General features: G+C 37.6%; 1 protein-coding gene and 1 non-coding gene across 3 annotated transcripts in view; one reads left to right on the top strand and one right to left on the bottom strand.

Moving 5' to 3' along the window:
- The window catches only part of LOC127970069 (exportin-5), a 173,632-nt gene extending 151,170 nt beyond the window's left edge, over positions 1–22,462 (bottom strand). For both annotated transcript variants that reach the window (XM_052572303.1, XM_052572304.1), the window contains exons 1-6: positions 22,213–22,462; positions 21,276–21,397; positions 18,086–18,158; positions 17,861–17,998; positions 1,613–1,795; positions 1,413–1,439 (exon numbers count right to left, since the gene is read on the bottom strand). In XM_052572303.1, the coding sequence (XP_052428263.1) occupies positions 1,413–1,439; positions 1,613–1,795; positions 17,861–17,998; positions 18,086–18,158; positions 21,276–21,397; positions 22,213–22,404 (735 nt within the window). In that variant the 5' untranslated portion in view covers positions 22,405–22,462. The remainder of the gene's footprint in view (positions 1–1,412; positions 1,440–1,612; positions 1,796–17,860; positions 17,999–18,085; positions 18,159–21,275; positions 21,398–22,212) is intronic.
- trnac-gca (transfer RNA cysteine (anticodon GCA)) lies at positions 12,659–12,730 on the top strand. The gene has a single exon. It is a non-coding gene; the product is annotated as a tRNA-Cys (tRNA).
- Positions 22,463–25,278: the final 2,816 nt, after the last annotated feature.

The following is a 25,278-nucleotide window of genomic DNA, read 5'->3' as shown; positions in this document are numbered from 1 at the left end:
AATGCATAGTCGATATAAAAATAACTGGATATAGAGTAATTTATTACTGCTGAATTCTGAAAAAAACAGGTGTTAATTATAGGACCTAAAAACTCTGCATGTAATAACCTAGAACACTGTCTAAGACTTGATGGCTACTCTGTCAATTCTTTGTCATCAGTTAGGAACCAAGGTGTGCTATTTGATAGCAATCTTTCCTTAGAAAGGCACGTTACTAACATTTGTAAAACTGCATTTTTCCATCTCAAAAATATATCTAAATTGCGGCCTATGCTCTCAATGTCAAATGCAGAAATGTTAATCTTTATGACCTCAAGGTTAAATTATTGTAAATAAATATTGGTTATTTATAGAGCCCTGAATTGTTTAGCACCAAGATTGGTCCAAAACTCAGGCAATTTGATAATACCTAGAATATCAAAATCAACTGCAGGCCGCAGGTCCTTTTCGTATTTGGCACCTAAACTCTGGAATAACCTACCTAACATTGTTTGGGAGGCAGACACACTCTAGCTTAAAGACCCATCTCCTTAACCTGGCTTACACATAACACACTAATATGCTTCTAATATCCAAAACCGTTGAAAGATTTTTTTAGGCTGTATTAATTAGGTAAACCGGAACCGGGAACACTTCCCATAACACCCGATGTACTTGCTACATCATTAGAAGAATGGCATCTACGCTAATATTAGTCTGTTTTTCTCTAATTCCGAGGTCACCGTAGCCACCAGATCCAGTCTGTATCCAGATCAGAGGGTCACTGCAGTCACCCAGATCCAGTATGTATCCAGACCAGATGGTGGATCAGCACCTAGAAAGGACCTCTACAGCCCTAGAAAGAGAGCGGAGAACAGGAAAACTAGAGCCCCAGATACAGATCCCCTGTAAAGACCTGGTCTCAGATGACCACCGGGACAAGACCACAAAAAACAGATGACTCTTCTACACAATCTGACTTTGCTGCAACCTGGAATTGAACTGCTGGTTTCGTATGGTCACAGGAGAACTGGCCCCACAACTGAGCCTGGTTTGTGGTTTTTTTCTCCATTCTGTGACAGATGGAGTTTAGGTTCCTTGCCACTAGAGCGATATTGTTGACTTGATTGCAAATTAATAACACTGATTACATCACTGAATTCAATGATGAACTGCCTTTAACTGTCATTTTGCATTATTGACACACTGTTTTCCTAATGAATGTTGTTCAGATGCTTTGATGCAGTGTATTTTGTTTAAAGCACTATATAAATAAAGGTGACTTGATTTGAGAAAATCTCCCATCAACCCTAATTTTCTTTTCAGTGGTGCCACACAAAAGTGTGTAATGTGAACAGAACTCATTGTTTCAAAATTGTGAGATGACTTAAAATACTGAAAATCCTAAATAGGTGTCCGTGAACTCCACTCACCTTTAATTCCTGACCAGCAATGCATTTCTAGAAAACAACATGAATTAATCAATTCAGTCAATTTATATGAAAATGACAGTATTCTGTTGCATGCACCAAACTGTAAAAAAAAAAAGAAAAAAAAAAAATATATATATATATATATATATTTTTTTTTTTTTTACAGTTGTAATTTATTCATGAATATCTCAAGAACTAACCATTTTCTTATACTCATTCACATGGAGCTGCAGTATGCCAAGCAGGAAGGTGAAGATACTGTCCATATTCTGTGTAAGGGTGTGCTGGATATCTCGCCGTCTTTGAGTAGGTAATGTCTGAAATGTGATCACATCCTCAGCTAACCGCAGTAGGACTAGCATTACAAGTTCCGTCTGAGTGTCCTGAACAAAAATTAGAATGTGATCGTTAATTCAAATAGACACTATTTGGAATTATTATTTACTGAGGTTACTATTTACTAACATTGCATGCAAAAGGATCATTTAGCAATAGATCAACAAAATGTCCACACTCTGACTCCTGAAGATGCCTGCAGTTGTGAAGGTGCCTGCAGTTGTAACTTGACAATATTTTGCTGAGGGTGTTCTTGTGCTGGAACATTGGCTGGCTGTGTTTAGCTGACTCCCAATTTTTTTTTCAATTTTGTATTCAATTCTGTTTGTTGGTCAGATCATAGCAGTGAGATAAATAAACCCTTTCATTAATGGCCAATATTTGCCTCCTTAAAATTCTTTTCAGGGTAATTTTAACCTTCATATGAGCAACTGAAGGGTTTACTGTTCACCATTATAGTGTTTAGTGTCTTTTGTGGTTTACAATAATTTAGTTAATTTTTGCAATTTAGTTTTTTTTTAAGCTATTTAAAAAAAAAAAAGAAGAAAAATAAATATAAAAAAAGTCCAGTACACTTTAAAACTCCAGTATACATCTGTATAGGGCTGGACAATACAAACAAAAATTAATATCTCTGTATTTTTTGGGCTGATTTGCAATATACAGTACCCTATATATCTCAGTATTTTGAATTTGGATTACAAATAAAGTGATTGTAAGCATGTAGGCATATATTATGTTAAAAAAAAGGGTTAAAATCACATTACAATATAAAATTGTACCATTGCAATTTAAAAACAAAAAGAATTTTAAAGCAGAAATTAAGGTTACTAAACTAAAAATGAAAATAATAAGATTAGATTAGATTCAACTTTATTGTCATTGCACATGTAAGGTACAAGGCAACGAAATGCCGTTACCATCTAACCAGAAGTGCAATAAGCAATAAGTACAGGATATACAGTGTCTACAATATGTTACAAATAGGACTGTCACTTTTGTGAAATGCTTAAAAAATCGATTGTAAAATCGATTTTTCATGTAAAAAAAAAAAAGACGTTTCCTTTTTCAACGCCAAATAACAGATGAACGTAAAGAGAGTGCTGGAAACACATAAATCAGCAATATTGCTTATTTTTTGGCATTAGAGCTGTAATCTGGCCTAAAAAGTTAGGCCCGACAGGACCCGAGCCCGACAAGTAGCATCGTAACTTCTCAGAACTCTAAATAGGCATAGGCTCATTTAGCCTGTAAATAGATCAACTCACCAATAAAACTAGTCTTTTTTTTTTTACAAATTATATTAAGATATATTTTAAATTAAGATGGGTATTTGGCAATAACGAAATTAAGATAAAGGCTTCGCCGGATTTGCTTCGCCACTAGCAGCTGACATTTAATAAAAGAATAATATCAATATTAGCGTATATACTCTGTCCTCATTATGCATTTAAGACTCAATTAATATATAGTTATCATTTGAAAAACCTTTATTCACAGAGATTAGGCTAAGCCTACATGTTTTTGTGGAGGAAATGATTGAATCCACTGTAAATTTCTTTTTTTTCTGTCTAGCTTTCGCAACGCATACTGCACTTTTGGAATTCTTTATTTTCTTTTTCTGCTTGTTTGTGAGTTTTTAATTGTTTAATTATTTTTACAAAATTAATAGTGTACATATTTGGTTAAAATCGATTCCCTATTTTCATTTTCGAAACTTGTTTTGGTTGGTCCGATCGAACAAAAAGTGACAGCCCTAGTTACAAATGTACAATAAATATACAGATAAGGCTATGGACATAATTTACAGATTAAATACTATCAGCATGATATAAAGATAGGTGTACTATGAAAATACTATACAGATGGATTATCTAATAAGTGAGTGTACACTATAAGCAGAGAGACTATGAACAATTACACTAAAGTGCAATGGACAGTAGAAAAAAAAAAAAAAAAAAACATTCCAGTGTGCAAACGGATTATTCAGTCTTCTGGATGAACAGACAATAGTGCAAGTAATAACAGTGAACTGTTTTTTGATTGTTTGTTGGTAAACTAGATGAAGTGTCAAGGAAGGGTGAGAAGTATGTGTTTGTAGTGTGTTGGGTGTCAGAGGGCAGATTTCAGTAAGGAGACAGCTTCACAGACAGAAAAAGAAATGGACACAGTGACCCCATTGCAACGTTTTTTAGCACTTCCGTTTCTGACCCGCAGACTCAAACTAAGCTTGATGACGTCAGCAACCTGTCTGACAGATGTAAATCTTCTAGTAGCTGTGCGTGCAAACAACCATTGTTAATCTTGCAAAGACGGCGAGCTTGAGCGGGGAGTTCTTTGGCGTGAGTGAGCAGGAGTAAGTATTCTGATTAATTATTTTGTATAGTATTTTAAAATGTAACACCAGTACGCCATATTAAGTTAATTGCCTGCGAGCTTCTCCTCCTGTCTGTACGGTAATGCGACAGAGTCGAGTGGTTATGACGCAATCGTTAGCCTATTTTTATAAAAACTACGGGGTTTCTACGGGGCCATAATGTAACATAGAAGGTAATGGAGCCCTTTATACATTGTTGTGTATCTTTAGAAATAAATAATGGACAAACAGAGTTTTTAAACACCTCAGATGTAAAGTTATTCGCTGTCAAAGTGACGCCAAAATGAATGGGAATGCTAACGCAAGTGAAGTTCTGCTACAAGATGGCGGCATGCAGCCGACTTCAACTTCGGGTCGACTTCCTGAAAGTGCAAAATCTAGCCACCCGGGAACAATTGCCGAAACACTTTACCCATGTATTTGCCGGAATGGCAGTGTCGAAGGGGCTTTAAGCTTGTTTATCCTCTGGAGTCGATTTACGCGAATACGTGTTTTGTGGCATCTTCTCCTTAAAACACTGAAAATAACTTAAATTACACTGAGTTTTTATCATAAAGAGAAACACATCAATTGGATCTGTAAAGGGTCTACTTTTATTTGTATACACATATAACAACAAAACTTTGTGCATTTACAAAATAAAGAAAACATACAGGGTGAGCTGTCTGCAGCCTTGGCCTGCGGTGATCTTCATTTAGAAACACGTGTAATTAAAATGAACTGTATCACAGCAAATATTCAAGAAAGAGACATGATAGATATATCTAGAGAGAAAGCTTGACATGTCTACTTTTAAACTAAACAAGTGCTACCGAAAAAAAAAAAAAAATCTGTGATAAAGTAATCCATATGAAAACAATGCAATTTCCCGTCTTTCACGTATCCCTTCATTATATCTAATGTGACCACGCCCACACGCTATAGATATTATGTTCCACATGAAGATCGGGCGTGTTAACGCCCATAAAACAGAAAACAAAGCAGGGAGACAGTTATTCAAGGCTATTTTTTTTTTTTTTTTTTTACTTTTCGCTTCACGAGAGACATAATTCACCCAAAGATGTGCTGAGGATTACCTCAGGATTTCAGTTTTGGATTTCCTCAGAAAAAAAAAAAGAATGAAGCACTTGATCCAGCAGAGATCATAAAGATGATTATTTTTTTATTAATCTACTTGTATTAGTTTTCACACGTTCACATTTTACATTTAGACTTTTTCCAAAATATAATTCCTGACTAAATGTATAATCAAGTGAAACATTATGAAGTTTCATTCACATCATCTAAATGTTCTACTGTACTACTAGTATCAGTGACCATCAAAATAAATGTTGATAATGTAGTTTATCATTTAGTTTATTTCAGAGAACATAAACAATATACACATTGGAAATGCTAGTTATGTGATGTTCATTTATATATTTCAACAGTACTCAATACCAGTCAATATCAGTTCTCTGAAGCAGTAATATTGTTCGATTTTACTATTTAAAATAACTGCTATTTGAATATATTTAAAAAATATATATTTATTCCTGTGATCAAAGCTACATTTTCAGCATCCAGTCTTACTACAAATGTAACATACCCAGTACCATTCAAAAGCTTGGAGTCAGTTTATATAGAAATTATAACTTACTTAGCACACAAGTGATGATTACAATAATCATGTTACAAACAATGCTGTTCTTTCAATTCATAAAAAAAAAACTGAAAAAGAATTTCTTAGCTATTTTCCAAATTAATAATAATAATAATAATAAGTTTTTGTTTGTTTGTTTTTTTAAGTAGCAAATCACAATATTAGAATAATTGCTGAAGGATTGTGTGACTGGAGTAATGATGCTAAAAATTTAGCTTTGAACCTAATAAAATTTTAAATCTAAGGTTTTCTGTGAGTGAGTAAACAAGATGATTTTCACAATTTTGAAGCAAAAATTATAGGCTAAAAGTATGTGGGTTTTTTTTTTTTACCTTATTTCAGTGACTTCAAAATTCAAGTTTTTCCTCTAACTACACAAGCGTTGTTTTCTCAAAAAACTCAATCATGTACATACATGCTATTTATATATTATTGCAGCCCAGTTTGCAGCCCAATACAGTGTTTTCAGACTTTAACAAGGAACTGAAAAAAGCACAAAAGTCAGAGCATGTCAAAATTTCTCCAGGCTCTCTGTGACCATTGAAGTAGAGTTGCTTGGCTTGAAGTCACTGATGACCTGGATGCCCTACCACGTGCGTCGGGGGTCAGAGTTGGAAACATGTTCCTCTACCTTTAGCTTGTAGCAGGTACCTGGCCTTTTTGATGCCTTCCTCAGGTTATCCCTAGATCTGCTGTAGTCGTCCTAAGCATCATCTGATCTAAAGGCAGTGTTTAGGGGTTTCAGCAGGAGTCGCGCCTCCTTGTTCATCCATGGCCTCTGATTAGTGTAAGTTGTGATGTTTTTCTGTTGTGGAAGTGAACTCCCGTGGCAGATAAAAATGTCTACACTTGACCATGAGAAATTCTTAGGTTAGTAGTGTCTCCCAACAACGACAAAACTGCACAATCTGCTGCCTCTTGTCTTGCCAGAGTGATCTGCTGTCCTATCTGCCCGGAGAGTGTAGCATCTGGCTAGCTCAATAAGGTTATTGGGTATGTCGCTGTGTAGTCATGTTTCTGTGAAAACCATTACATTGCAATCCAAAAGTCTCTTACTGTGGGTAATGCGAAGTCGTAACTCTTCCATTTGAAATGCTGAGTAAAGAGAGCCAGAGCGGTGTTAGCTTTAGTTTAACTCTTAGACCTCTGTGCTTCCCCCAACATTTGTTTAGGATCTCGATGCCGCCTGCGAGCACTTCCGCCCGGCCGGGAGTGCGTAGCCTTGGGTGTTCTGTAAATCTCAGGGATGAGTCGAGGATTGGTGATAAAACTGTTGGAAAAGTGCACACCAATATCCAAAAGCTCCTGTCGGGTGTACGATGTTAAGGCAAAGCTGTTTAGTATGAACAGACCTGAGATGAGCAGGTAAAGTACAGCAAAATTGAAAAAAAAAAAAACGTAGAGATGCTGAGAGCATTGTAGAATCTTACAGACTGAGTAAAAAGGCTATTTTGATTACCACATTGCACTTCATAGTGCTATCATACAAATACACTTGTAGATTTAAAATTCTACGTCACATTTATTGTCCAACTACAAATATTTCAGCAAAATTGATATTTTAGTCAAGATTACGACACTTCTATTTCATTGAGCTGTGTATGTCTGGCACACATGCGGGATGCGGCGCTCATTCTAAATGAATCTGTGGAGTTTAGCAGGAAATATTTCCATAGCTTTTTAAATATTTTCAAATGGAGCATATACATGTGAAATGTAAAGGCCGGGACACACAAAGCAGACTTCAAAAGAATTAGTGGCGAAAAAAGCAGACGGTGTTGTCACCTCACATCCGCAGCATCAAACCAGAAAGCTGCGCTTGAACAGACTGCAGCCAATGCCAAACTAACATTTGCTTTCTGCACATGCATTAGAGGAATGAGCTGTCCTTATCAGCAGCTATTAATAGTTAATATTCATTATTCAAAAAGAGAAACTGAAATATATACGAGATATACTTAGATATAAGAAATGTAAACAAAGCAGCGCTTGTGTGGTAAGCTTACTGCAATAGTTTATGGTGGGGTGCAATAAAAATGTCCTGAAAAATGTAAAAGACAAACATATCAGCAAGTTGTGCTGATTTTAAAGAATTACTTTAACCCACAACCAAGTGAAATTGTACAAAGGTACAAATTTGACTTGTACACTCATAAGCTGAAAGAGTCTGCAACGGAATCTGTTGCAGAGCTGAGAAGATTGGCACAAATTTGCAATTATAGAGCCAAGCTTTGTGTGGATTGTTTGTGGCATAAATGACGACAGAATTCGAAGATGTCTACTAGCAGAAGCAAAATTGACATTTGACAATGCATTGAAAATCATTCTGTCTGTTGAAGCAGAAAATAAAAATATTAAATATTTGCAAAATCCTTCCTCTGCGCAGTGAAAAGCTCCCCTACGGCAATGCACAGTAAGAAAGATTACCGTATTCTTTCAATCCAATTATTGTGGGATAATTAAATATATTCTAAATAAACTACAAACAAAATTATATAGATTTATTTTGTCCTCACATTCATTCTTGTAACTCTTCCCCCCTCACAGTCACACACCTGACTGAAAGGCTCATTTTGCAGCTCGTCATGCAGGTCTTTGTCTTCTCAGGTGTAAATCACAATGATATTCATGATAGTTGACGCCTATTCACATATGACTTTTACCAACAAAAAGTGTCTTGGAAAATTTAAATCAATATGTTGTTTTCTGAGAGTAAAAAAGTTGATTTACACATAATTAAAAAAGAAATTCTAGGTTACAAGCTCCAGTTCTCAAAACCAATGTTCTGTATGTGCTTTATTGCCTTATTGAAGTGATTTTACATTTTTAGTTTTTCACTAACCACGAATAAAAAAAATTTTCTCAAACACAATCATGTACATTAGAGCCCGACCGATATATCGGCCGGCTGATATTATCGGCCGATATGAGCTAATTGCATTTAAATCGGCATCGGAGTTTATAACGGCCGATGAAACATAAGAAACAGAGTCTCATGCTTCACTCATGTTATGAGTGTTGCATAGTTTGCCCACCAGAGGGAGCTCTGCAACTCCCCAGTTGACAACAGCGCCAGAAATCCACTACAGAAGAAAGCTATCAGCCGAGCCATGGAGATGTGCTCTTTTGGTCCAATCATTATCACTTCTAAATATTCTGTAACATCACTTACAGCCGCTAATGCATTGCTATATTAGATTAGCCACAAAGCTAATACCATGTTTATCAGTGGAAGAGCGCAAACGTTAATAAGAGGTCAAACTATAACGTTAGCGTTTAACTTATTCTAAATATATCTGCAGTGTTTTACACATAATGACCGTGTAACTGTGGCAGGGGGGCGCGTGTAGTCAATGACTAGAAGTTATGTACAGCGTGCCTCGAAAAAACAACAACTTACATTATTCTAACGCTAAAATAGCTTCCTTTTTAGCAGGCCCCTTAAATGCTTGCTATTAACTTGTTCCAAGGTGGTTCTTCTCAAAATTGAAATTGGTGTGTTCATGACACTAACGTTAACCATTCAACTTCGAATTGATTCCGTAATCTTCCGGTAACAGAAGGCTAACTTTACGTTTGCCAGCGCATGACAATGTTTTGCTTCAGACTGCACAAAGAGAAGGAGACTTAGGTCTCTGCAGAGAAAAAGAGGATAAGATATACGGGTCCGTTGTGAATGTGTCTGTGAGAGCAAATATAGTGTAGTTACAGTTACTACAGTAGGTGCGTCAGAAATGATTAAACCAGAGGGGACATGTAAATAAATGTGAGCGGAACAAGCGCTTTTTTTCTTCTTTTTTACAGATTGTTTCAAAGCAGCTTTACAGAGATAAGAAAATGTTGTAATAATAGTTAAATATAAGTAGGTAATACCTATTGTTTGACAAATAATATATATATATATATATAATTCTAATGATGACATGAGTAATTATACATGGTGATATTATTAATACACATGCTTATTCTTTCTCTCTCTCTTTCTGCCCTACAGATGGCTGAAAAAGGTGAACGCTGTGGCAGCAAAGTGTGGGACTACTTCTGTAAAGATTCCTCTAATGCAGTGTTTTGCAATATATGTGCAGCTAATGTAAGCCAGAGGTCTATCAAAGCGAAGCAGAAAAACAATTCCAATTTGAAACCAGACTGTTTTTTGATCATTAAATAATATATACTAGTGTTGGGGAGTAACTAGTTACATGTAACGGCGTTACATAATTTAATTACAAAATTATTGTAACTGTAATTAGTTAGTTACTACAAAAAAATGAGTAATTAAATTACAAATTTTTAACAATTACAAAGGGGATTACATTTGAATATTTACACACATCCACATACAGATTTAACTGATTTCTTTCCCAAATTGCACTGACTATTCTGAGACATACCGCCCTAATAATTTCGGGATGCAGAAATACAGTCATAAAAACGGAATGCCTAACACGGACGGAATGTCACATTTTGAATGACTAAATCAAAAGTAGTCGGGGTCCAGTGCCACCGCCCCACGTCGCTGGACTCGGCCATCCATCTGGTGGAGGACCACGTGGTGGCGTGCCCAGGGGTCGGCGAACCCCTGCCCTCTAACTCTCTCTCCCCCTCTCTCTCGCCCTTGTCTCTCTCCCTAGGTCCCGGCCACCCAGCCCTCCTCGAGTCCCGCCGACCAGAGGTCCTTCGCGGGTTCCAGAGCCCTGCCCAGGGGGCCGGGACTGATGCCCGCTGGAGGGGACAGCTCCTCCGTTCCTCCGCTCTCTCCACGCCAGTCGTTCAAGCCCACTCCCCATCGCTGGGACAGGGGAAAGGTCTGGGCTGGCCTGCTGGCGTTGCGGGGATCCGGACCATTTTGTGGATCCCGGACGCCCCGCAGGTCACCCCCGGTCAGGCCGGCGAATACCAAATACCCGTGCGTTAAAAGGGGGGTATTTTTCCGGCCTTGGTGGATTCAGGATGTAACCAAACCTCGATCCATCAAAGCCTGATTCAACCGGGGGCATTGGATACAAGCCGCGTGGTTACCCTCTGGAGTCTAAGGGTATATTTGGGGCCTGGAGAAGTTTTGTCATGTCCTGATATTTGTGCTTTTTTCAGTTTCTTATAAATATCTAAATGGGTAAAATCTAATATCACTGTAATCAGCACAAACTGGGCTATAATAATATGTATAAAATGCATGCATGTACATGATTGTATTTTTGAGAAAAAAAAAAAAAAAGTTATGCATGGTTAGTGAAAAACTAAAAATGTTAAATCACTTGAATAAGGCCATAAAACACATACATAACATTGGTTCCCGGGACTGTTGAGAACTGGAGCTTGTACCCTAGAATTTTTCTTTCTAAATTATGTGAAAATCATCTGGTTTACTCACTCACATAAAAAAATATATTGATTTACATTTTCTAAGACACTTTTTGTTGGTAAAAGTCATAGGCGTCAACTATCATGAATATCATTGTGATTTACACCCGAGAAGACAAAGGGCCGCATAATGAGCCTCTCATTCAGCTGTGCCACTGTGAGTGAGGAGTTACAAGAAAGAATGTGAGAATAAAATAAATCTATATAATTTTACGTTTGTAGTTTATTAAGAATATATTTAATTATCCCACAACATAATTTAATATCCACTTGGGGGAGCAGTTAAACAGTTTATTAGGAACAATCAAAGCTTACTTTCAAACTAATTTTTTGGCATCCTTACTCCAGTCACACAATCCTTTAGAAATCCTTTTAACAATCTTATTTTCTACCAAAAAAAAACCCATTTATTATTAAAATCATCAATATTATTATTATTAATGTTGAAAAGAGCTGAGAATATTTTTCAGGTTTTTTTAGGGGAATAAATTGAAAGAACTGCAGAAAAAAGAACTGTTTTTACATTTCTTAGAGTTATCTCTGTTTGTCACATTTATATTATTTACATCAAGCTTTTGAATGTTATCGTATTGTATATTGTTATTGAAACTTCATAATGTTTCACTTGATTATACATTTAGTCAGGAATTATAGTTTGGAAAAAGTATTTGGAAAAATTCTAACTAGTAAAATGTTTACACGTTATGTGAAAACTAGTACAAATAAATAAAAAGAGACTTACTCATGTTTATGATCTCTGCTAAATAAAGTGCTTCATTCTTTTTTCTGAGGAAATCCATTTCTCAAATCCTCAACCACATCACATCTTTTTGGGGTGAATTGTCTTATTCCTCTCATCGCGAAGCAAACAGTAAAATAAAATAAAAACTTGAACAGTCTGGCTGCTTTTTCTTCTGTGTGGGCGTATTTAAGCCACGCGCTTCAGTTTGAATCTGAATAGCGCGTTAAGTGCAGGGGCGTGGTCACATTAGATATAATGAAGCGTTAATCGACTTCAAAGGGTTAAGGTGTGGCGTGTGCACGTGGGTTATAAGGGAATACCCATTAAGAAGGTGACCTTAAATAAAACAGCAGTGCAAGTACGATGCAATATCACTTGAGACACAAACATCCACAAGCAAATGAAAGGCGCTTCACAAAGCTGACCACTCTAGCGAGACGTTATCTTTTTAGACGCGATGTGATTTGAAACCATTTACATTCTGAGAGAGAGAGTGCTCAATGATTCATTCACACTGATTATAGAGATGTTCCGTAACCCTTTCTCTCTTCCCGATACTGATACCTGGGCTCAGGGTATCGGCCGATACCAAGTACTGATGTGACCTGGGTGTGTATCTGTATATACAGCTGTATACACTACTAGCCCTGTGTAAACTGCTATAATTATTTTATGGTGTACTTTATACTTATCTCTTGATAAACATCAACAAATACATGGTGAACTACTGTATTTATTACAGTATTTTTATTATCCGACATGAATTTGACAGTAATATTATTTATTTGGGGGGTAGAGCTCAGTGGTAGAGCATTTGACTGCAGATCAAGAGGTCCCCGGTTAATATCCGGGTGCCCCCTATAGATATGGCAAATTAGGAATAAGTGCAAACATATCTTTATAGAAAGAGATAAAGATACTGCATGTGATTATAACTCAATGGCACATTCTCTCGAGAGATCCTTTGGGGGAAGTCGTGGCCTAATTGTTAGAGAGTAATCGAAAGGTTTTGAGTTCGAGTCTCGGGCTTGCAGGAATTGTAGGTGGGGGGAGTGCACGTACAGTTCTCTCTCCACCTTCAATACCACGACTTAGGTGCCCTTGAGCAAGGCACCGAACCCCTAACTGCTCCTCGGGCGTCGCAGCATAAATGGCTGCCCACTGCTCCGGGTGTGTGTTCACAGTGTGTGTGTGTGTGTGTCCACTGCTCTGTGTGTGTGCACTTTGGATGGGTTAAAAGCAGAGCACAAATTCACTTCACTATGTCACTTCACTATGTATGACACTTCACTTATTTTCTTAAGCAAAAAAGAACTTCAAATTGAGCCAAAAATCTAACACTCTTAACATTTTTACAATATAACTGTATAAAAAAACTGCAACAAATAAGTCTAGGAACATAAAAAAATTATATATTAATGAGAATCTCTTTAACAAGCAACAGTCTAGGAATAATTATTATTATCAATAGAGACGTATTATTATTACTACATAGAGACATAGCTAAATCTACTGTAGGCTACAACAGTAGCTTAATATATTGTCAATTTACTCACGTTAAACCGAACATTTATTTTGATGGGTTGCCATGAAGATCTTTGAGTGTCTGTGTTTATGATATGACAGTTTTCTCAAATGAAATGGTAAATTCTCATGAAGTGACGTTCGTTTATGCATTCGTGTCCTCATATAGTGACACACCGCAGAGATTACAAAACAGCGAGCCCCCGCGCATCTGCGCCCATCACCCACAGAGATGTAGAATTTGCAGGAGTAATATTTAAATAGTATTTTGCAGTTTAATATTCACAGACACTAGTATATATTCGGCTACAGTCTGGAGCCCTGCACTTAGACTAACACGGAAGTGACTGAATGTAGCTGTGGGTAACAAATATACTCTGGAGTCGGTAACTTACTACCGGTACTACAGAGACTCTGTTTACATTTTCTGCACCGACTTAGTAGTGAAGTGCCAGTACTTGTGACATCCCTAGTCGCCATTTTACAGTCTGGTTGGTCCAGTCTGAAATACTGATAAACAGCGGACATACTGCTAACCACTGATCTATAATATTGAAGCAGCTTCACTGTCTGTTGGCAGTTTAAAACGTGATGAGCGATCCAGTCATATATAGATCAGTGCTGCTAACGCGTTTTCATTTCTTCTTCGCTGCTCTAAACAGGGGTTGCTTGGGTTAACGGCACAACTTCCTGTGCTTGCAATGCATTCTGAGCACCGAAGAAGAACCGTGCAGCCGTTAGGCAAAGCTAGCGGTCATAACTAGGTCTTGTTTAAGAAAATGGTATCGGATCGGTGTATGGATTCATGTACTCACCGATGCCAGAATTTGTTGTGGTATCGGTGATATTTCCAATACTAGTATCGGAATCGGAATAACTCTAGCTGTTTATGAAATTATGTCTCACAGAAACTTTTTCAAATGACTTTATCAGTTAATCAAGAAATTGCTTGAGATTGGTTTTATAAGATCTGCCTTTTTAGAGACACCGATCAATTATCCCAGAGTGATTATCAGCCAATTGTGATCAGTAGCCGATCAATCTCCGTTTGCATTGAACTTTCAGTTTTGTAACTTTGCATATATTGTTTATGCTCAAACAGCAACATTACACATTTACACACTTTCTTGGTACTACACCTTCCACATAATATATAAATACATTTAGACCACTTAAAACTAAAAGATAAAAAGGCACACATTTTCATTTAAAAGTTACCGTTCTTCGTGATCCCATGTTTTACACTTTAGTTAGTGTGTAATGTTGTTGTTAGAGTATAAATAACATCTGTAAAATTCTAAAGTACAAAGTTCAATGTCAAGTGAGATATTTTATTTAACAGAATTTGCCTACATCGAACGCCCAGTTTGGACTACATCCCTCTACTTCCTTCATTAATGACTTCACTAGAAGCGTTTTTTGACTAACCTCCGCCCACAGGAATACACAAAAAAAGGGGGCGTGGTGTTGTTGCGCTCCCATGGAGAAGGAAGAGTTGCGTTTGTAGAGTGTGTTTGCACAAAGATTATTCTTGAAAGATGGAGCAGTTCCCTCTTTGTCCAAGAATCAGATAGAACGGTTAAACAAAAGGAATTAATGTATACAGAAAGTATTATAACATTTTACTTTTATATTAGGCCTATTAGTAATAGAAATTCAAACAATTATAATACTTCCTCGTTTGCCGTCAGCATTTAGAAAATACGCATTTATATAATTTAAATCTTTGAATGACTAATGAACATTTAATTTGACAAACACTGCAAATTTAGAATCCTGCTATGAGATTTTGTGAAGTGTGCATGATCACATGTTCTCTGCGGGATGGTCAGTCAGTCTGAGTTGAATGCTTTAAAATTTTAACTCTAGATTTCAAATTACCATATTTTTCGGACTATAAGTCGCACCTAAGTATAAGTTGCATCATTCCAAAAATACGTCTTTACAAGGGAAAAAAAACATATATAAAGTCGCACTGGACTATAAGTTGCATTTATTTAGAACCAAGCACCAAGAGAAAACATTACCATCTACAGTGGCGAGAGGGCCCTTCTCGCGGCTGTAGACGGTAATGTTTTCTCTTGTTTCATTTCTCTTGGTTCATGTCAAATTAATTTTTGATAAATAAATCGCACCTGACTATAAGTCGCAGGACAAGCCAAACAATGAAAAAAAAGTGTGACTTTTAGTCCGGAAAATACGGTATGCTGCACTTTATGCATTTGTGCACTGTCATATTCATGTCATTTTCATTGTGGGCTGGTATGTAAAATGAGTGTTACCCAGGCTTTATTTGAAAAATATTAGGGCTGGACGATTAATCGGAAAATAATCAAAACCGAAATTCATAACCTCTAACCGATGTAATTTTCCCATGTCGGTTATTTCATTTTTTTAATCCTGTTAACACTTCCCCCTTAAAAGCATACTAGCACGTGTGTAGCCACATGACTCTGCTCTCCAGTCAGTGGCATAAAAGCAAAGCGGTGTGAGTGGTGAGCCTTGCGTCTTCAATAAACTTTGTCAGTTGCATTTGTTTTATGGTTTGGACATTCAAGCGATTAGATAAACGGATGTGTATTCTTATATCGAGCTACCTTGTTCATGCAGCTGCATTGTGGCACAAACACTCATATAAACAGTAGCTATGAAGATCGCGCGCACAGAGGAACACAGAAACTAGTTGTCAGCGCTGTCCTGTGATTTATCACTAAAGTAGCTTAGAATCTCAAAACTTTTTATAGAACATGAAGCACATGCGCTTGTATAGAGAGCACCGGTCGCGCTGCGGGTTCCCGGTTTGTGTCCGTTCTCGGACTGTTCGGTGTATTTTAAAGCTGCAGTAGGGAACTTTTGACGCTCTAGTGGTTAATAAACAGAACTTCTTGCGTCTTGCGGAAGAACATCGTAGCTGGAACTACTTCTCTCTGTTTATGTCTATGAAGAATCACAAAGGTACTGGATTACTCCGCCGCGGTACCCCCGAAGCAATCTAAAATAGTCAGAATATCAAGACTTATTATAGGTGTACCCTCCTAGTGATTCAGGACAAGCTAAAAACACGGTTTGGAAAATGGATTCATGGTGTACTCGCTTATGTTCATTTTTCTACATTTTAAACACAAACAAAGTTACGGACCGCAGCTCTGATTGGTTGTTTTTTACCGGGAGCGGATGACTTTCTGCAAATGGCAATAGGACCACTGGGAGGAGCCAGAGGAGCTTGATTTTTTTCACAGATTATCTGTCTCATATTCTACTGTCAGGACATAATGACAGGTTTCACAAATATGTAAAAAATATATTTTTACAAAAGTTCCCTACTGCAGCTTTAACTGTAGAAAAGGTTGTTCAAAGTCGAAACTACGATACAAAAAGAAATTTAGTTTAGTTGTATTTATGATATTGCTAATTGATTTGTTTGTTTCTGTCTTATTACTGACCTATCTTATTACTTGTCTTTAACACTTTAATATTTGAAATTTATATAAATCTAATTGTTTTTGCCATGTTTTTTTTTTTTTTTTATCACAGGCAAAATTCCTCTTGCAGTGTTTTGTAGGCTGCTGATTTTTTCTCATGTTATTCAGCTGCAACAGAATGCTTTGTAAAAATGTTTGACATCTAAATATTTTACTTAATTTTTTTTAATATTGGATTTTTTATCTTATTGGATTTGAAACTAGGAATCGATAAGAATCGGAATCGATAAAATTCAAACGATACCCAACCCTAGTAAGAAATGTTACGAACATAGATAAAATAACTACCGATAGTCAATCATATTTACAGTACAAACCTTGTCAGTGAACTATGAGGGCAAAAAAAAGCAAAACCGAGGCAAAATGTTCAATTAATCGAAGTTTTGATTTTAGGCCATAATAGTCCGGCCCTAAAAATATGATTCCTAATGCACACAAACTTCCCAGAATACTGAGTGTTTTGTTGGTTACAGTGTTTACTTTTTAAGTATATTTTTATTAAATATTTATTTGTGGAAAATAATGTCATCTAAAGTATGTTTCTTTTACATCTTTATTTTTTAACCCATTGTCAAATGATTTAAAATTTCTCTTTATCATCTTATTAATAATCTTTTTTTATTATTATTATATCGGCTATCAGCCCCATTTGCTTTCCAAGATATTAGCGGTCAAAAAACACATTGACCACTACACACGAGCGGCTTTGCTGATGAGATGCGCATGAAAATCCCATTAGATTTTTTGCCAAGACCTAGCTTTGGTTATTCACTCCCCCCACCCACCTGCCAGACCTGAGACTCAAACCCGCAACCTTCAGGTTACAGAACTGATTAGATCATTAGACGATTAACCATTAGACCATGGCTGCCCTTAAGAGGAGGGTTGTAAATAAACTCTGACATGAAGGCATATCTTCAGGAGCATGATCTGGCACCAAAGTCTTACAACATCACCCTTTATGTTAGCAAATAATCTTGATACCCCCATAGCAGTAAGGGCCTCCATCTCCTTAAGCATGTCTGGCCAGTGCTGCGGCCACTCTCTCTTGATCATCTCCACAACTATGCGTGAGAGGGCATCCTTAACATGACATTCCTCTTGCAGAATTGGATGTGTACCCTAAAACAGGACATTAAGCCATAATATGAATAAGCAATTTATTTATAAACAGATAAGATTTAGTAGATACACTTCCAAAATACTTACATCTGACAACAGGCCCATAGTGCTGTTTTTCAGCTGTAGCTTTTCTTGTGGTGCCATGTCATTCCATTTAAACCTGTTCACAAAAATGTGTTTAGCTTAATGCTCAGCATTCATTGTGGTAAACAGTCATGACCAAAAGTTTGGCAGTGACATAAATTTTGTGTTTTGCAAAGTTTGCTGCTTAAGCTGTTGTGGTGCTCATTCACACTGTTTCTAGATTGTGTAGAGTGATCAGATGCATTTTTTATAATTGCTAAAAGCTTCACTGACCAAAAAAAATTTACTTTTCACCAAAAAAATTTGACCCTGACACAAAATGACCAGCTAACATTAATTGACTAATCATATCAGCAACACATGTGAAAGTATGAATGAGTACAAATCAGGTAAAATCCCTATCATACTGATTACATTGTAAGAGCAAACTGATTGCATAAAAATAAGTTAAGCTTATAAGCTGGATGAATTCCAATCATTGTGATCTTGTTAGCAATGGTTACCTCAAAAGAAACGCGTGCAGCAATTATTGTTTTGCATCAAAATGGCCTCACATGCAAGGAAAGGTATCAGGTACTTCAAGGAGAGAGTTTTGACTGCAGTGAAAAATTCTTCAGGACATCCCAGAGTGTCCAGCAAGCACCAGAACCATCTCCTCCTGAGTCAGCTATGGAATCATATCACCACCATTGCAGAGCTTGCTCAGTAATGGCAGCAGGTTGGTGTAAGAGCATCTGCACACACAGTGAGGCAAATACTTTTGGACAATGGCCTGGTGTCAAGAAGGGCAGCAAAGAAGCCACTTCTCTCCAAGAAAACCATCAAGGAAAGACTAAAATTCTGCATGAAGTGCAAGGTCTGGACAGCAGAAGACAGGTGCAAATTTATTTTCTCTGATGAAGCTCCTTTGTTTGTGATATTTGAAAAATTGATTGTTCGGAGATGAAAAGGTGAACACTACCATGAGTCATGTGTGTTATGCCAACAGTGAAGCATCCTGAGACCATCCAGTGGGATTGCTTTTCAACAAAGGGAGTGGGCACTTTCATAATTCTGGCCAAAAACACTGCCATGAATAAAGAATGGTATCAAAAGGTCCTGCAAGAGCGATTCGGTGATGAACCATGCATTTTCCAGCATTATGGAGCACCAAAAATCACAAAGCAAGAGTGATAAAGATGTGGCTCGAAGACCATTACATTGAAATTTTGGATCCATGGCCAGACAACTCTCCGGATCTCAATCCCATAGAGAACTTGTGGTCAGTCCTCAAAAGGCAAGTGGACAAGCAGAATCCAACAAATTGTGATCCAACTAAAAAGGCAGGAATGGATCGCCATCAGAAAGAATTTGGCCTAGAAGCTAATATCCAGCATGCCAGAGTGAACTGCAGAGGTTATGAAGAACAATGCTGTAAATATATAGTCTATAAATATTTGCCAATAAAAACCTTTAAACTTTATGATATGCTTATTGTTTTTCAGTATAGTGTTGGGCAATATAGTTATTTTTCAAATTGTCATAACGTCAGCCCGTGAGATCAACGAAACACGATATTATCATCATGCATGGGTGAAGCAAGATAGAGTTATGCTATGACAATTTGCCCTTGTCATAGCATAACTACTTGGTGTTTTAAGCTGCGCAGGTGCACGAGAGAGAGCCTATTGAATCACCAATAATCGAAAAAATATACTTTCAGACATTATGATAAACTAACATTAAATAAAAAAAATTCTGTATTTAAAACAGCTAGTTCATATATAGTCGGACGGAACTGTCATCTAGTGCGTCCTGTGACAAATTTGCCACATCTGTGTTGGAAAGTTGTCAATCTAAATGTCAACGGTGAAAATCAATAGTAGATTTAACTCTTATATTGGACATAAACGAACATGTTAAACATAAATTATTCAAAAGTTCAACTGAACTGATGCATAAAGCCTATGTTATATTTTCTGCATGAGCGATCCGGACATGCACACGGACTTCTTTCATTTATACTTCCGAAAGCAAATGCTGATGGTCTGCTATACAACAAACATGTGAACAAACAGTTGCCCAGAATTATTGCACACCTGACTGTCTTTATATTCTTTTATTGACAGATTGCACAGGTTTGAATAGCAATGGGCTTCTACATACTGCCTGCACATGTGCAATTGTGGTCTTGAAGCCTACTGACAGTGCAGAAAAAAAATGGGCACTCTCCGATGATGATTTTTACGTCACGCCTACCTAGCAGCCCATAGCAGACTCGCGGACGTGGAAAGTATAAACAGGGGCTTTAGTCATACAGTGCTCTAGACAGCCCGCCTCATGATGAGCCCCGACACACCGCCACAGAAACAAGAACGAGAACACACCGCCACAGAAACAAGAACGAGATGCATTCTAACATAACTGTGGCATTAAACTCAGTTAGTGAGGGCTCGTTTAAAATATTGCACATAATAGGCCATTCAGAATACTTGTTAAAGTGCAATTAAATACCTTATATCTGCATACGATGTAGGTGGATACTTCTTAACCGACTACAAGCTCATACTCTTTTGCGTGCTTGTATGTGTGTGTGTGTGTGAAACGCGGTGCTAAAGTGTAATAGCTGGGCAGTTTGATAGCCGAATTATAATAGGCCGCCAAATAAAAATAATAATAGTTATTATTATTAGCTATAATTTAATACATTGATAGGAGAATGAGCCTAATATCATCTTGACTATCGACAGAGAAATCTGCTACAGTCGATATCTCTGACAATCGTCAATACACGATACTATCGTCTATCGGCACAACCCTATTTGTATTTTCAATGGTTCAAAAAATTCTAACTGACCCTCTGATGTCACATGGACTACTTTGATGATGTTTTTCTTACCTTTCTGGACATGGACAGTATACCGTACACACAGCTTCAATGGAGGGACTGAGAGCTCTCGGACTAAATCTAAAATATCTTAAACTGTGTTCCGAAGATAAAAGGAGGTCTTACATGTTTGGAACAGCATAAGGGTGAGTTATTAATGATATAATTTTCATTTTTGGGTGAACTAACCCTTTAAGTATACCATAAAACACACAGAAAAATTATCTACAAATACTTAAGCAGCAAACTTTGCAAAACACAAAATGTAGGTCACTGCCAAAACGTCTGGCCCCAACTGTTCACACAAAAAGGGTTTAAAACACTTACTTGACTACATGCTCCAGTATCTGCAGCCCAAAGTGTCTGACCACTGCAGTCTGTGATATCTCCGCTAACTGAAGACCACATTCAACACAGAGAGGACTTTTCTCTTTGAACTCTTCAATAAACTACAACAACAGGGAAACGTATTAGAGAATTTAACAACATGTTGTACTGCATCATTACACAATTCATATTTTAGTATATGCAGTTCAAGGGACTGATCAGAACAGTAAAGTAAACTATTTTATGTTGTCTTAAAATTATTTGTTTTGTAAAAAGAAAACTTATAACAGACCTATTAAACTGAGTTTACATCATGGGGGGGGCAACAATTTCCATGTGCACATTGTTTTAAAAAAATGACAAGTCATCAACAAATCAGTTGATGTAATTCAAAGACATCAGTGCATATTTTATTTACACATTAGAAAAACCTGAAAACATATTAGCTAGCTGTTGTTGTTTTATCGTACTTCTTCCTAAGTGAGGTGCTCCATACTTCAGATATGAGCAGCTACAAATAGTCTCGTCTTCATATATTTGTGTGGTACACCTCACCTCAGCGTCTGTTAACAAGTGTTATTGTGTACTTATACCGAATGCTCTGCATCTGTAAAGGCGAGGATGTAAATGTGCATGGCATGCAACATTTTATGTATGCGAGATATTCAAAGAAATGTTGCCTATTTCTAACTTCCACATGTTTCTTGACAGATATTGATAAGATTGGTATGATAAGGCAACAAACAAGAACATCAAAACTTATTAATATCACGATTTGTGCGTATGAATATTTGAACAAAACAAAAACGCGAATGATATGGAGGAACGATTAACGGGAGTTCCCAATACAATGTTATGTGACATTCATAATATGGATTTATAAATTAATGCATTCATAATAGGCTTTTAATCGTATTTGAATTTAGACATAGTTCACCTTTAGGGCCTCCAGACGGTACGTTTGGCTTGATTCTGCCTCCATCATCACATTCACAGCCTTTATGAGCTCATCACACAGCGCACGTATCGGTTCAGCCATGGCTTTTAAACACGTCCAAGCAGATGGAATGTAACACAACAGTAGATCTGTAAAATGTACTGCACACTCCACTACAAGCTCAACATACATAGGCGAGCATAAAAAAACGTGGTCGGTGCCTGCTGTCCACAGACCGCCTCAATCAAGATGGCGGAAGTTACGTGACCTCTGGGAATTGTAGTTTTTTTAACATTGTTTCTAAATACCAACTGCGTCTCTATTCGCCTATAAGCCTTAAAAGTATAATATTTTTGTGACTAAAAGTATATGCCTTTGAGCTCATACTTTGTAGCAAAGAGTAGGGAAGATTTGTGAAATGTGCTCTCTGCCATATGTGTCCCATTACCGCAAACCAACTGTCATTCATCCTGTCACAGGCATCCTCATATACATTCCACAATAAATATAATTAAATTAAAACAACCAAATAAATTAAAATTAAATTAAATTAAATACACAGATGACATTAATTAAATATTTGTTAATCACTATGAATTTAAGAAGTCCTCTCAGGGCATATGAAAAATAACCATGGTTTTATTATAGTAAAACTGTAGTAACCGATTGTTTTTTGGCTTGTTGTCTACCGTTTGTATGCTTGCATGTTTGTAACTCTAAACCAAATCCTCTTTCTTCCAAACCAATTGTAGGTTACCAGCTGTTAGACTAATAAAACATTATGGTAAATTTTATATAATTTAATGAGTAATAAGAAATAAATATCTCCAATCTTCTTAAGAACAATTAGGAAATATGTTCAGTCCACCTGTTTTTTGTTTTTTTTGTTTTTTTTTATCAATTTACTTTTAACACTTGGTTAAGTAGGGCAAAGTGAACAAAACCAACACCTCTCTCAGTCTTATTTCCTTTTTAATTTTGTGTGGTTTATTTTTCCACATCAAATTATATAGTCTAATAATTTATCTTATGATGAATTATGGCAATACAAGAAACTCTTACCTTCTGCTATTGATAATAAAACTCGACCAGCTAGCCAAAATTTTTACTCATTTTTAATTATGTCTTTTCAGACTACCCTTACAACCTTTTCTTCCAAAAGCACCTAGCAACAAATTTATCTATTTTTAGCTTTTGATAAAGGACTCATCGATAAAAAAGCACCCATTTTCCATCTAAATTTCACAAAAAGAGGAAACCAAAGTTGCCTAGCTATACTAACATCACATGAATTAAGTTATTGCTGTTTGCAATTGTTCAATTTGATAATAATAATGTGACCTAAAGTATATGGCTGTTAGGAATGTTGGCCTAATTAACTGCCACCCCACTTTCTGGGATAGGGAACCCTAACAATGATATTTTTAACACAGCTAGTTCAAATAAATGAACTAGAAGCCAGAGTACTTCTCAGACTTGAAACTAGAAGTCAGAGTACAGAGTGTAGTATGTTAATACTTTATTAACAAGTGACTTGCATGTCGTAAGCATGATTAGCATGTCCTTAACAAGTTTCTAACATGTTGCTAGAATTATTAGTAAGTTACTATCGTGTCGTTAGCATGCCTACCAAGTAACTAGCATGTTGTTAACATGTTTCTAGAATGTTGCTAGCATGATTAGTAAGTTACTAGCATGTTGGTAGTATGATTAGCAAGTGACACCGTTGCCAACAGATCCAGTCTGTATCCAGATCAGAGGGTCACTGCAGTCACCCGGATCCAGTACGTATCCAGACCAGATGGTGGATCAGCACCTAGAAAGGACCTCTACATCCCTGAAAGACAGCGGAGACCAGGACAACTAGAGCCCCAGATACAGATCCCCTGTAAAGACCTTGTTTCGGTGGTCCTCTGAGACAAGACTACAGGAAGACTACACGCCATTGGGGTGAACCTGCAGTGCCATCGAGTGGGCGTAGCAGTCTGGCGGCGTGGACGCTCGAGGCGGAGTTACGGGGGCGGACGAGCTCGCTGCTGGCCGTCCGTGATGTGGAGGGGCAGCTGCCATCTGTGAGGGAGCGGAGGAGTCGGTGCCATTCACCAGGGGACCGGACCGGAGCCTGCTGCCGTCCACCAAGAATGGGGAGGAGCAGGGAACAGGGGACTGCTGCCAGCTGCCCAAAACCGGAGAAGCTGTTGCCATCCCAGCAGAGAAGTGTCGTACTGTCCACCGAGGGCCATCCAGTGCCACCGCCAGGCAGCAGGAAGGAGTTCACCCAGTTGGTGGAGGGGCGAGAGTCACCGTGAGTAGGGGTAGAGCGCAGTCTCGGGAGTACCCCCCAGCCTGCCAGGGGCGATGGGGGTATGTGACAAGTGGGGCGGGGCCGAGAGCTGTGGGAACAGAGCGAGGACGGTGGAGTGATTGGAAATGAGCGACAACTGTGACACTCACCAGTCTTGAGTACTACGGAGGAGATTGGAAGGATAAAAAAGAGGAGCGATGACAGTGAAGGACGAGAGAGGACCAGAGCTGTTTTGTGTTTTGCTTTTGTTTGTGTGTGGCAGTCGTCCACGAGGGGCTGTTGCGCTGTTTTGAGTTTATTTTGAAATTAAAGTTTTTATTCGAATGTCTGCTGGTTCCCACCTCCTACTTCCTGTGATTATGGCGTTTTTATTATTACAGTCATTATAAGCAAGTGACTAGCTTGTTGCTAGCATGATTAGCAAGTGACTGGTATGTTGCTCGCATGACTAGCAAGTGACTAGAATGTTGTTAGCTTGATTAGCAAGTAACTAGCATGTTGGTTACATGATTTATTAGCATGTTTATGACTTTATTAACCACTTCCTTGAAGTATTCGGTCAACCAGTAGGAGGTGCTTCAGCGGGTGAGAAATTATATCATCTGAAACAAGGAAAAACCTCTGTGCAGGACTATGCCCTATGCTTCCGTACTCTTGCAGCCTCGAGTGGTTTGAATGAGCATGCCCTGTTGACTACCTATCACCAAGGATTAGAGCCCTCTTGCAGTTGCATCTTGCCGCATATGATGACACCATAGGGC

The sequence above is a fragment of the Carassius gibelio genome, chromosome B13, assembly GCF_023724105.1.
Source record: "Carassius gibelio isolate Cgi1373 ecotype wild population from Czech Republic chromosome B13, carGib1.2-hapl.c, whole genome shotgun sequence".
Classification (NCBI taxonomy): domain Eukaryota; kingdom Metazoa; phylum Chordata; class Actinopteri; order Cypriniformes; family Cyprinidae; genus Carassius; species Carassius gibelio.
Note: the sequence above shows the minus strand (reverse complement) of the source record. Positions and strands in the feature narration are given on the sequence as shown.